This window comes from Alligator sinensis, unplaced genomic scaffold (assembly GCF_000455745.1).
Source record: "Alligator sinensis unplaced genomic scaffold, ASM45574v1 scaffold292_1, whole genome shotgun sequence".
Taxonomy (NCBI): Eukaryota; Metazoa; Chordata; order Crocodylia; family Alligatoridae; genus Alligator; species Alligator sinensis.
In genome coordinates, this window is record NW_005842509.1 from 1,111,740 (window position 1) to 1,124,345 (window position 12,606).

General features: G+C 44.6%; 1 protein-coding gene across 8 annotated transcripts in view; it reads left to right on the forward strand.

Annotated features, from left to right (window-relative positions):
• The window catches only part of ARFGAP3 (ADP ribosylation factor GTPase activating protein 3), a 48,257-nt gene that overhangs the window by 807 nt on the left and 34,844 nt on the right, over nt 1–12,606 (forward strand). For 4 of the 8 annotated variants that reach the window (XM_025213196.1, XM_014523613.2, XM_006031537.3 and 1 more), the window contains exons 2-4: nt 7,931–8,049; nt 9,090–9,162; nt 11,580–11,711. The exons of 1 other annotated variant lie outside the window; for it this stretch is intronic. In XM_025213196.1, the coding sequence (XP_025068981.1) occupies nt 7,931–8,049; nt 9,090–9,162; nt 11,580–11,711 (324 nt within the window). Of the gene's footprint in view, nt 1–34; nt 196–7,930; nt 8,050–9,089; nt 9,163–11,579; nt 11,712–12,606 lie in introns of those variants that run through there. 3 more of the 8 variants (XM_025213197.1, XM_025213198.1, XM_006031540.3) reach the window with 3 other exon arrangements.

Here is a 12,606-nt window from a genome sequence, read left to right on the forward strand (position 1 = left end):
GGGGGCGGCTGCCTCCATGGGGTGGGGGCATGGGGGACCAGTCAGGTCCCTTGGTGCCATGTTTCAGGGGGTCGGGGCTGGGAACCCTAGGCTGGATCGTGGCTGCCTCAAAGCCCACCCCTCTTCCTCCAGGGCCGGGTTGGGACTGGCCACCCCTTCTGCTTGCCCCTGCCTCCCAAAACCCACCTGGTGCAGGTGAGAATCTGTGGTGTAGACCAGTGGTTGTCTTTTGTACCAGGACCCATTTGTAAACACCGATGGCCAGTCCTGACCCACTGTTCCCTGCCTCCCAGTGTGAGGGGCAGAGGGTAGGGGAGTGGGGCCCCAAGCAGCCTCTTGCAGGCTGGAAGGGGAAAGCCACGGTTTCCCACATGTTTCTCCTTTAAGGGACAATCAGTTTTTTAAAGTTTGTTGCAACCCTTTCATATATCCTTGCAACCTACTTTTGAGTCGTGACCTACGGTTTGAGAAACGTTGGTGTAGATAAACTCTGAGGCGGAGCCCCCTTGCTTGCTACGGTGAAGGGCGTAATAAAAGCAGTAAGAAAAGCAGTCTTGTTGAGACATGACAGTGTGACAGGTCTGCCCTGAGGGTTGTTCGTCTTCCCTGCAGGCACAGAAATACTTAGCTATAGTATGAAGGTGCTTTTAAGTTGAGGCAGCTGCCATTTCCTGACACCGGGGCTGATCTGGACAGGTTTGAATGCATCCTGTAAGTGGCAGAGCCATCATTTAGGCTCACACAGGTGCTGTGTGCGGTTGCTCCGATGCCTTCTCATAAGGACCCCGCTGATCCTGAGACTCCGGGTTCTCATGGCAGTTTGCTGAGAGAGACCTCACAGTGCAGGTCTACTTCTCAGCAGCCTAGAAAGGCTCTGGGAGTTGGATAAATATTTGTGCAGTTGGCTAGTTTAAAGTTAACCTGCAGCTAAGGCTGATGTGTAGCTCAGTGGTGCCCTGTGTCATTTGTCCCTTCGCTTCATATAACGTTTCTGTAATGCTCCGTTGCCCCCAAAGTTATCTGTCCATGCCCGTAGGAGTGTCTACATAAAGCAGTCAAAGCAGTGACGGCAGTATAGACATGCTCCTACTGCCAGCGTGGATGCACCATGGATGCAGCAGCTAGTGTCGTTTCACACTGCAGGTGCTCTCCATTAGGCTAGACCATAGTTTCTCAACCTGTGGTACGCATACCCCTGGGGGTATCTGAGAAACAGGCAGGGGTGTGTGGGCACTGAAAACCCCCATAGCAAGGGGGCGCCACCATTCCCTCAGCCTCTGGGTTCATGTCCGGCCACTTGCCCCACCCCCAGCCGCCCACAGGGGGAAGGCGGGCACGCACACACCTGCACACTCCCTGCCAACCCAGCCACAGGCAGGTAAGTTTCTTTCTTTATCTTGCTTGGGCTTGGGGAGGGAGCAGACCAAGACCCCCACAGTTCAGGAGGGAGTGCGGTAGGAACAGGGTGCTGTCCCACTCCCTCCTGAACTGTGGGGATTGCCCCACGACCCGGCCTGCCTGGGGCCCAGTTCACTATGCGTGGGAGAGAGCAGGCTGCTGCTGCAGGCTGGGGCTGGCAGTGGCCCCAGGCGCTTCCTGGCACTTGGGGCGGGCTGCAGCGATGGAAGGGTGGCTGCTGCCACCCCAGTATTCACCGTAGCCCCCCCCAACCTGCCTCCTCCAGTGCTGCCGCCAAATGCCAGGAAAAGCCTGGGGCTGCTGCCGGCCCCCACCTGTAGCCAGCCTGGGCTCTGGGCAGCTGCAGCAGGCAGGCTGCAAACAGTTGCACTGGGCTGCACAGCCCTGGCATCTGCTCCACACCGGTGGCTGCACACACGCCTCAGAGCAGAGTGCGGGGGAGGGTTGCGCTGCCTCAGACCCTATCCCCGCTCTCTGCTCTGAGTCGTGTGTGCAGTCGCCGGTATGGAGCAGATGCCAGGGCTGCGGAGCCCTGTGCAGCTGTTTGCAGCCTGCCCACTGCGTGGTGCAGCTGCCCAGAGCCCAGGCTAGCTACAGGCGGGGGCTGGCAGCAGCACCGGGCTTTTCCAGGCTGTGCTGCCTCAGGGCCCCCTCCACATCTGCTCCAAGGTGCGCGGTGCCGGAGCCTCCACTCTCTGCAGCTTCCTGGCTGCAGCCAGCCCAGGCTCTGGGTAGCTGCTGCCAGCCACAGAACCCGGGCTGTTTGCAGCCTCCCAGCCACCTGCTGGGAACAGCCCAGGCTCCGTGGCTGGCAGCAGCTGCCTCCTTGTCTGTCTCTCTCTTGTCCTCTTTTCCTCTCTCTCTTGCCCCTTCCTCCTCTCAAAACTATGGCAAAAATTTGGCGTGCCACGCATTATGCAGCGCTTTAAATTCCCCAGTAATTATTTGGCGTTCAGCCGTCCTAGCTTTGGCCAACATCACTTCTAGCCCAGGTACATACTTGAGTTGTGCACCCCTGGTGTAAAAGGTGGCAACCAGATCAGACATCTGTCATGTCACAGCCTTATATACATGGCCCTTCTTCCAACGTATGGCACATATTAGTCTGTAAATATAAAATCCCCTGGAAAATGGAGTGTTGGGGTACTTATTAAATTTTTCAGAAGTTAGGGAGTACTTGCTACTTAGGGTTGAGAAACATGGGCTAGACTAGCTTGAGAAGAGTAACTCCATTGCACATACTAGATTTAGCTAACCCTTCAGTAAAGACATTTTCAGATGCACAGGGCAACAGTGCATTGTCTCAAGTAACTTCCTAGTATCTGTGTTTCTTAAAGTTTGTAAGAATTCAGTCTTAGGTAAACTGTTTGCAAAAATATTTTGTTTCTGTTGTTTGTTTTTATAGTTGGTCATACCTGGCTCTGTATCCTGTCTCTTTTTCTTGGCATTTTCTTATCTTTATCTCTTCTGCTCTCTGTACTTTAATTTGTGTTGTTTTTTGCTGATGTGGGGAGGAAATACAAGCTGGTAAACTAGTGCACTCTTATACTACTTACTGCTAAATTCTCTCTCTAATGTAGCAAAATCTCTTAGTACTATGTTTTAAGATTTGTTTTCGCACCAGATTTGGTGTGGAGTAAACAAAGGTGCGACTATCTAGTGCTCAAGCTACTTTTCATATAAACTTCCTAACTGTTGCCACTGGGCAGAAAGGCTGCAGAAAGCCCACCTTCAGCTGATGTCAGCACTTACAGCAGGGGTCAGCAACCCCTGGCACACGTGTTGAGCATGGCACGCGAGGCCATTTTGCTCTGCACACCACCGCCAGCCTGGGCTCTAAGCAGCTGCTGCCAGCCATAGAGCCCAGGCTGCTTCCAGCAGGCAGCGGGGAGGCTGCAAGCAGACCAGGCTCCGTGGGCCACCTGCAAAAAGCTGCTCTGGGCTCTGGCATGTCGGATTTTTTGGCACTCCAGCCAAAAAACGTTGCCTACCCCTGACTTATAGGTTCCTAAGGAGGTTGGGGGTAGGAGAACATGCCTTTGAACCAACTTGGTTGCACTCTAACCAGGGGGAGTGCAGCAAATTAATGTGTGTCCAAAACCCTACTCTTCTTTTCATGTGGAAAGTGATGTTTAGTATTAGTATTTTTTAACCACATTTCTGTTTCCTGTCACAATTGATGACAGGATGATACAGTGAGAAGTGATTTAGAAATTCAGAATGCTTTGCAAAACACTTGTGACTTAAATTAATGAACCAGCTAGTTCTACTTCTTTCGCATCACAGGAATACATAGTATCTTAAGAAAAAAACTGCAGTTTTTACATTACATTACTTTCCCAAAGTAGTATGCATTCCTTCTGCATGTGCCACTATTCTAAAAATTAAGTAATTTCATCCTGTGAATTTTCAGAGAGAATGTGGTAGTTTATTCTAGAGGTTGATGCTGAGCCAGTGAAACCACTGAATTTCTTTATGATATGGCAGTCAAATTTCCTAGATGATGCAATTAATTTCAAGATGATGAAATTCAGAAATGTTTATAGATAGAACAGTGTGGAATCTTTTATGGTACCTATTATGCTGGCCTTTTAAAACACTGAATTGTTCTAAGTATAACCACCCAATGGTGTTCTGTTATTTTTCTTTTGTGCGCTGTATTAATTGTTGGATTCTGTGCTGAGCTTCAAGTCTGTTGTGCTAACTCATGTTAAAAACAAGACCTGTTTGGTGTAAAAGAGTTTTTGCCTGCAATTTGAAGGGACAAGGACTTGCCTGCATCCACCCTATTCTAAGGGGACTGTCGTTACCCCAACTACTTCACCCCCAACAACCCTCTCTATTCATTTAACTTCTTGAAACTGCACTTTTAGAGAGAAGTAAGGGCTTGACTCTGTTTACACAAACTTGCAGAGAGGCTGATGGGTGGATAATCAGGTCTGTCATCTTTCATCTCCATATCCTGCTGTTAACAAGGATGTTATCTCTAGAGAGACAAATCCACAGTTTGAGAACTGAAACTAAGCATCACAGAGATGCTTAATGAGATCTTCTGGACTGAGCAATGAGTCCCGTTGGGTAGATTGGGTTTCTTTTACTCTTTACTAATCCATATAAAGGAGCGTCTGGGAGCCCTATAAGATTGGGCCCCTAATACAGTCCATAGCCTGTTTTGACCTATTTATAAAACCTTTTCTAAAAAGGTTACATGAATATATAGTCTCAACTAGTATATAATTAGAAGTTATAATCCCTATTCCAAGATGATTAGAGGTGCATTAATAAAGATTTTCTTGGCCAATAGCCGATTTATTCACCAGGCATATTGGGTGATACCGATCCAATAACCAGCTTACAGGAATGTAGCTGCATGCATGAATGTGTCCAGGAATGCAGCCAGGCAGCATGGAGAGCAGCGCCCTGCAGGTAAGTCTGTAGAGGGAAGGAGTTGGGGGGCGGGGGGGGGGCAGATCAAGGCCCCCACGGTGAGGGATGGAGTGGGGAAGGGGCTGGGGCAGGGCAGTGAATGGGATCCCAGGGCTGGGGCGGAGAATGGGAGAGAGGCGCAGGCAGCTTGTCCAGAGGATCAATGTCCTGGCTCTTAAAAATGGTGGTGAGGGTGCTTGAACTAAAGCTTATCAAATAAGCTTTAATTCAAGTGCTGCCACCACTGTTTTTAAGCACCAGGGCGCTTTTAACCATGGCTGAGTGGGGCAAAGGTGGAGGCAGGCTGGCCGCTGTGAGCTTGGGGCACTTTGCCCTGCTGCCTTTGCATTGGGAGCCGTGCGCTGGCTCCCTTGCCCATTCAGCAGTGGGAGGCACAGCTCACTGCTGCCACTGCCTCTGGACAGACTTCCAGCCCCAGGCCCAGGATCCCATTCACTGCCCTGCTCCAGCCCCTGCCCCAGTCCCTCCTTCACTGTGGGGGCCTCGATCTTCTCCCCTTGCCCCTTCCTCTCCACAGACTTATCTTCAGGGCACTGCTCTCCACACTGCCTGGCTGCATTCCTGGATGTGTGCAGCTGCACACATGCATGCAGTGTCCAAGGACCCTGGCCGGAAGGTATATTATATTTATCGGTATGTTATCGGCTACACAGGTGAAAAAAAGTCAATAGTGATAACGTTAATTTTCCTTTTATCGATGCTGATCCAGTATGGCACTGATGTGTCGGTATACCTTTAATGATGATATCTTTGAGCTTTAACATATCTTAAAACTATCTTTATATAGGTTTGTTGGGTGTTTTTTTTAAAGCATCTTAACAAAAAAAAATACGATTCAATCAGAACAATCTGATTTAAATAAAAAATCTGATTGTTTTGATTTTTTTTTAATCATTGACTTTTATCCACCCTGGTTTTTTGGTTTTTTTTTCTTAAGTTGAATGAAAAAGGTGTACAAACTTTTCAGAGTAACCTTGAGAAACTCCATGAAAGCAAGAAGGAAAGAATCCTCCCTGTAGACAGTAAATTGTCTATGTGGTGGTTTCCCATTCTAACTGTTCCAGTGTTGGGAGACAGTTCCCATGTTGTAGGTATAATATCAGATAGTCTGGCCCTGTTCCCAAACAGCCACACCAAAAGCTATAGTGAGCTGGCCCATGCAATACATGGGTTGTGTCCCCAAAACACTCAGAAAAATCCGTGTAATTTTGTTGCTAGGAGCTCTTTCCATCCCCATAAAAAGAAGTGGAGCATTTGGGATACAGGTGTTACTGTTATCAGTAACTGGGAATAAATAGGTCCAGTTGCCATTATCGGGTACATATTGCTTGAATCTGTTATTACCAAAAAGAGGGAGAAGTTGTTGCAGTACTTTTTGTTTTTAATAATATTTAAATTTCTGTACTAGATGCATTCTTGAGACCATGCTGATATGAGTTCTTTAAACAGCAGGTGACTTATCTCTCTCAAACAGTAATAACATTGAAAACATAAGTACACATCTCTTGTAGGACGTTGATAATTGAAAAAAAAAATCAGATATCTTGGTTAAATTCATTTTTTTTTTAATTTTACTTATTAAAAATAAACCCATTAAAAAACATACACCCATATGTTTTTAATGCAAAAAGCCTGAAATCCAAATAATCTATTTAAGTGTCAATTATTCAAAAGTCAGCTGTATATGTTTACTGTTATTATTTTTAACAAAAATCAAAACACAGCTGGCTGTAGTTACTTATGGGTCATGTATCTGGTTACAGTTTGGAAGTCCTATACAATAACCTCTTATGCAGGTGCCTCAGTTTGTACAACTGTTTCAGCTCAGTGATTAGTTTATTCAAACCTGAGAAACCAGCAGGAAGTTATAAAAGCTGAAAAACTTGTGCGTCCTTTCTAACGGATAAATAAAAATTAAGTGGGAGAAACAGATCCATTAGTTCTAAAATATAGAATGCTGTGCTAACCAGAGCCAGTTAAATCTACTAAGAAAACAAACAGACTTAGTTTATTAAAAGGTATTAATTGAAGAATATGTTTAAATATTTTTTTCTTATAAAGTGCATTTTAAAGTAGTTTTACTTAACTAATAAAACAATTTTTAAAATGCTGTTTTTTGTGCATTTTAATTTCAATTTCTATCTAAACAGTGCTTAACATAAATTATAAATATCAGTCATCAGTGTCTCGCATGCTATCCAAGCACATTTATTTAAGCAATAAACATTTATTTTTATTACACTTTTATTAGGCATATTCCTTAGCAAACAGCAGTGCCACATAGTGTGTGGAGCTGATACTTCATTAATGTTTTTTAATGGTTGCCAACTTACCTTGAGGAAAATAACTGAAAATTATAAATGAAAAAAGTGACTGTTGCTTGTTCAAATCATGATTTATTATTATTTATATCACTTTGATAGAAATGAGTTGACCTTGTTCCGATAACCAAAATTGATTGCAAGGAAGTATGTTTTCCCTTCCAGAAATATTTTTAACAAAAAGAACATTTGTTATTAATATACCATAATGTTGTAGTTGTATGTAGCAAGCATTATGTTAGATGCATGGCAGATGTGATGACAATTTTCCATCTTGAAACATCTTGATGCTTAAACTAAACAGGTGATGTGAGTCAGGGTTAGTTTGAATGGAAATGGTTGCTTTGTCATAAAAAAGATGCTATGGTGTTCTAGTGGATTGTGTTCAGTCTTGGAGCCAAGACTTCAGGAATTCTGGTACTTTCTGTTTCTGGTTAGTTATGTGAGCTTGGACAAATACCTTAGCTTCTGTTTCCCTATCTGTAAAATGGGGTTAATACAAAATTAACTAGTTCAGTGGTGCCTCTGTGGGCCAAATCTAGGTGATGGGCCAGATCCAGCTGCAGAAGGTGTTGCCCAACCCTGATCTGTCCGCCTGGGGTGGGGGGTGGGGTGGAGCAGCTCTCATGTGTTCAGGATTCACATCGCATGCACTAGGTAGATGCTAAGAAGAATTAATCTAAATGTGACTTTAATTGGAAGGAGTTATATTAAATTCCTGTTATTCATTTCTTATCTTTTAGGTGTGTTTTGACTGTGGAGCTAAAAATCCTAGCTGGGCAAGCATAACGTATGGTGTTTTTCTTTGTATTGATTGCTCGGGGACTCATCGATCGCTTGGTGTTCACTTGAGTTTCATTCGGTAAATAGTTACAATTTTTCTTTGGTTAGAAGTGGTGAGCTATGTCTGCTCTTCGATCAGAGCCTTGAAGTTTTGTGTTCTAAACAGGTGTTTGATAATGGGAGACAACATTTTTTCTTTTTAAATTACTAATTTATATCCATCTCATGTTGGTGTGCTCAAAAGTTGCTGCTAGCTGCTTGGGAAGTACATGTGTGGTGAGGATTTCATAGAAATCATAATGTACATTTGTTCCATTACACACACAGTTTATTGGCAACCTAATCCAACTTCTTTGAAGAGGTACGGAATAGGCATATACTTAAACTAAGTTTCATGTTTATGGTTCTTCCAGATCAAGGTTTCTGCAGCATTGTTACATCAGTGCTCACTGATATCAGCTTTCTTCTGTAGTTTACTGTTTCATTGGGTATATGCATCAGAAAAGTTTAACAAGAGGATATGCATGGAGTCTTTAAACCTGCAGTTGTGAAATATGGCTCTTTGCTGTTGTGATAGCTGGGATGCTTTATTTCCCAGAAAAAAAAGTTAAGAAACTGCCTTTTTTTCATTTTGAACATTGTAAACAGTGCCTTGCAGGAAACAGTTTTCTTGTCCTGCAGAAACTTTTTAGGATACTTCTTAATGGATGATTCCTAGCTTGTATATCAAAAAAAGTCTGGCATCCAGTCAGTTTTTCATTCTCTGTGATATAGCTTTGATTTTTGTCATTATAGCATCCTCTCTGTTGACCAACAACTTAATCTGGAACTCCCCTTTTCAGCATCCAAGACTCAGCTTTTCTGTCCATTAAGTGCCTCACAGCCACACCTTTTAAAGGAAACACACGTGGATTGCTAGTTAAAGGGCATATTTTCTCAAATACTGATGTTCTTTTCCTCTATTAATTTCTTAATTAACGTGGATTTTATGCCCCGGGAGAGAGCAGGACTTAAACTGTAGTATTTCTTTCAAGCTGCTAACTTTTCTTAAAATAGCTTTAAAAAGAGGTGTTTAAAATGGTTTTGGAAACTAATACTAAAAATGTTTCCTCTGCTTAGGTCTACAGAATTAGATTCCAATTGGTCTTGGTTTCAGTTGAGATGTATGCAAGTTGGAGGAAATGCTAGTGCTGTAAGTATATCTTAATGTTTTTCTGTTTTCAGGTATTTGCCTACCATGAAAACAGAAAGACGTTACTATTAAAAGCTGCTCATTTAGCTGTATTGTTATCTGTTATTAAGAGCTACTCATTTCACGTATTGTAAAGAATTTAGGAATAAAGGAGCTAACTTTCCAAACCTCTGGAATTTTTGTATTTTTGTGCATGCCAATGAATACTACTTTCTTAAAAATACTACTTTCTTTGCTACTTTCTTAAAATTCTAAGCAAGTTGAGATCAGACTACCTTTTCTGGAATTGGGTCATGGCAAAGGAGGTGGTGTAGACAGGTAAACTGCGACATGTTAGAAGGGGGCAAGGACTTAGCGCATCAACTGCTCCTTGGTAACTGTTCATGTTCATTTTGCGGTCTCTTGGCAAGTCAAAGATAAACCATGGAAATTGTGTTCTCCTAAACTAAGAGCTAAGCTGTCTCAGTTTTGCTTTCACTTACTATGTGGTAGGAACAGATATACCATTATCACACAGCAACTGATGTGGTAAATTTCCAGCCCCTCTTTACTTCAGTACAATTTTTATGTCCCCACTCTTGTGTTTTACTATTTCTAGAGCTAGGTACAACACTTAGGGCAGGGGTGGGCAAAATGAGGCCTGGGGGCCAGATGTGGCCCGCCAGGCCATTCTATCTGACCTGTGGGGCCCTTAAAATAATTTAGAAAATTAATATTTTTCTGCCCTGGGCTGCCTGTCATGAGGCCCATGATGGCTTGCCAAAACTCAGTAAGCGGCCCTCTGCCCAAAATAATTGCCCACCTATGATTTTGGGCATACAGTCAGAACATGTGTATCTTTGATAGATCTAGCAAGATACAGCAAATTACTTTGAAACTTCTGATGGCTTGGCCTAATAAATATTGGCTGTTCCAGAGAATAAGACAAAAGAGATGCTGGAAGTTATTTATTAGTTTCTATACTAAAATTGTGACGCAGTCAAAAGACAAGACATGACATGCCTTAATGGAGTTTTGATAGTTTCTAAATATGTAGAGCAGATGAAACGTAAACTAAACTAACCAAATATTCCAGTGGACCATCTGGTGTTTATCTCTATCTCTATATAGATATAGAAACTAAATCTAGATCGGGGTGGGCAAAATATGGCTCACGGGCCAGATTCGGCCTGCCAGGCCACTCTATCCAGCCCACGGGGCCCCTAAAAAATTTAGAAAATGAATATTTATCTGCCCCTGGCTCCTGTCAAAGATGACAGGAGTCAGGGGCAGTAGGACCCATGGGAAGCCACGGCAGGCTTCTCAAGTAGGGTGTGCCTGGCTCCATGCCCCCCAGCCAGAAGCCCCTACCTACCAGGGGCTTTTGGCCAGGACCGTGGGGTTGTTTATGGCTGTGCCGGTGCAGGAAATTGAGGTGAGAAGGGGAAAATGGAGGCAGGGGAATACCATGGGGATTGCTCCAGTCCTTGGTGTGGCTGGCTCCTGCTGAGCCTCACGGTCTGCCCCACTCCCTCCTTTACTGTGCGGGGGCCCCAGTCTGCTTTCCCCCACAACAGACTTACCAGCCTGACACCACTGTTTGTGCTGTGGGGCTGCATATCGTAACTGGATCAGTATCAGCCAATATGGTTAATTAAAAATTGGCCATCGCTGTCAGCCCAAAAAATCTCTATCGGTGCACCCCTAGAAAATATTCCTTTATATCAAATCTTCAGCACCCTTAAAAAGATCTTCTGGCACTGTGTTTGAGAATCGCTGCCATAGCGACTTGCAAAACAAGAGTTGTCTGGAGGCTTGCACACTTGCCATGTGGTGCTTTTAACAGAAGAAAACTGTTAGCACACATTAAGGACTGGGAGAAATAGATAGGATTTTTAAAAGGGTATAACATGGGGGCCAGCAAAATACGGCCTGCGGGCCAGATCCAGCCTGCCAGCTGACTGGATCTGGCCTGTTGCTGCCCTTCTAGTACTGAGCCCTACTCGCTTGCCTCCTGTGCCACACTGCAGCCTATGTGCTCCAGCCCAGGCCCCGACTAGTGCGCACAACTTCTGGTGGGGCTGTTACTGGTGTGGTTGCAGCTGGCTGGCTGCTGTTCTGTTCCCCTCGCCTCTAGCTTCATCCTCTACCCCTGCTGTACTGCTTTGAGTGGGGGGAGGAGGCTTCAGCCAGGCAGATCCTGCCTCAGTGTGCAGGGCTTCAGCTCCTGGCTGCCTTCCACCTGCTTCACCCGCCCAGTGCAATGAGCAGCCACCTGCAGGCGGTGACTGCTCATCAGAACTTCCCAAGTGGTCCTCAGTACCAAATAATTGCACATTTCTGGTATGAAACATTTAGCTACAATTCAGGAAACCTTCCTTTTGTAGTATTGTATTTAATCTCTGTCTCAGGATGTATATGTGTTTGTGTGTTTACAGTCTGCTTTTTTCCATCAACATGGGTGCTCAACAAATGATACCAATGCCAAGTACAATAGCCGAGGTGCCCAGCTTTACAGGGAAAAAATTAAATCTCTTGCAGCACAAGCCACAAGGAAGTATGGTACTGATGTAAGTAATGCATGTATTAGTTCATTATATTCTTATACAAAATCTTGGTTTCACAGTGATTTAAATTTCTAACTGGTAAGTAAAATGCAAAGAAGCAGACACTGCTTGTGTTTGTAGCTGCCAATACAGAAGTGGTAAATAGGTTGAAATAGAAGGTGTAAAGTGTTGGAAATATTCCCATTAGATGGAAGACTAGAATTCTAAGCAAGTCAGTAGCTAATATTGTTGGATAGTGTTGACTTAAGCAGATGAGTGCTATTTAATAACTAGCCAATTGCTTGTCAAGAATGATGGGGGGGCAGGGGGGTGGCTGGGAACAGAGGCCTGTGACCAGGTCCGTTTCCTCTCTTCCCCCACCCCCGCCGTGCTGGGGCCAGGGCCGGGCTTTCCCCCGCCCCCGTCTGCTGGTCCCACTCCTCCCTTCTGCTCCATTGCCATCACCTGCAGGATCAGGGGGTGGGGCCAGTAGTGCTGGCCTGTCCGCTCTGTCACCACTGCTTGGGGGGGGAGGGTGTTGCCCTGTGGGGTCAGGCCAACTCTCAGGATCTCAATATTGCACTGTTAGACAGGAGGGTGTGACATAATTGCACATTATACAAACAAATCAATTGGATACACACGCACACACACTACCAACTCAGGCACATACACATCCAAACTAGCCTAGGCACATGCGTACCTATCACCAATTCAAGCACAGACACTATACACCCCAAAAGTTAGACAAAAATCAATTGTCCATGCCTGCACACTCAGTACACATACACAGATCACTAATTCATATATCATACACACAATGATATATATATATATATATATATATACACACACACACACAATGAGAGATATATATACACGCACACACACACACACACACACACAAACACACACATCA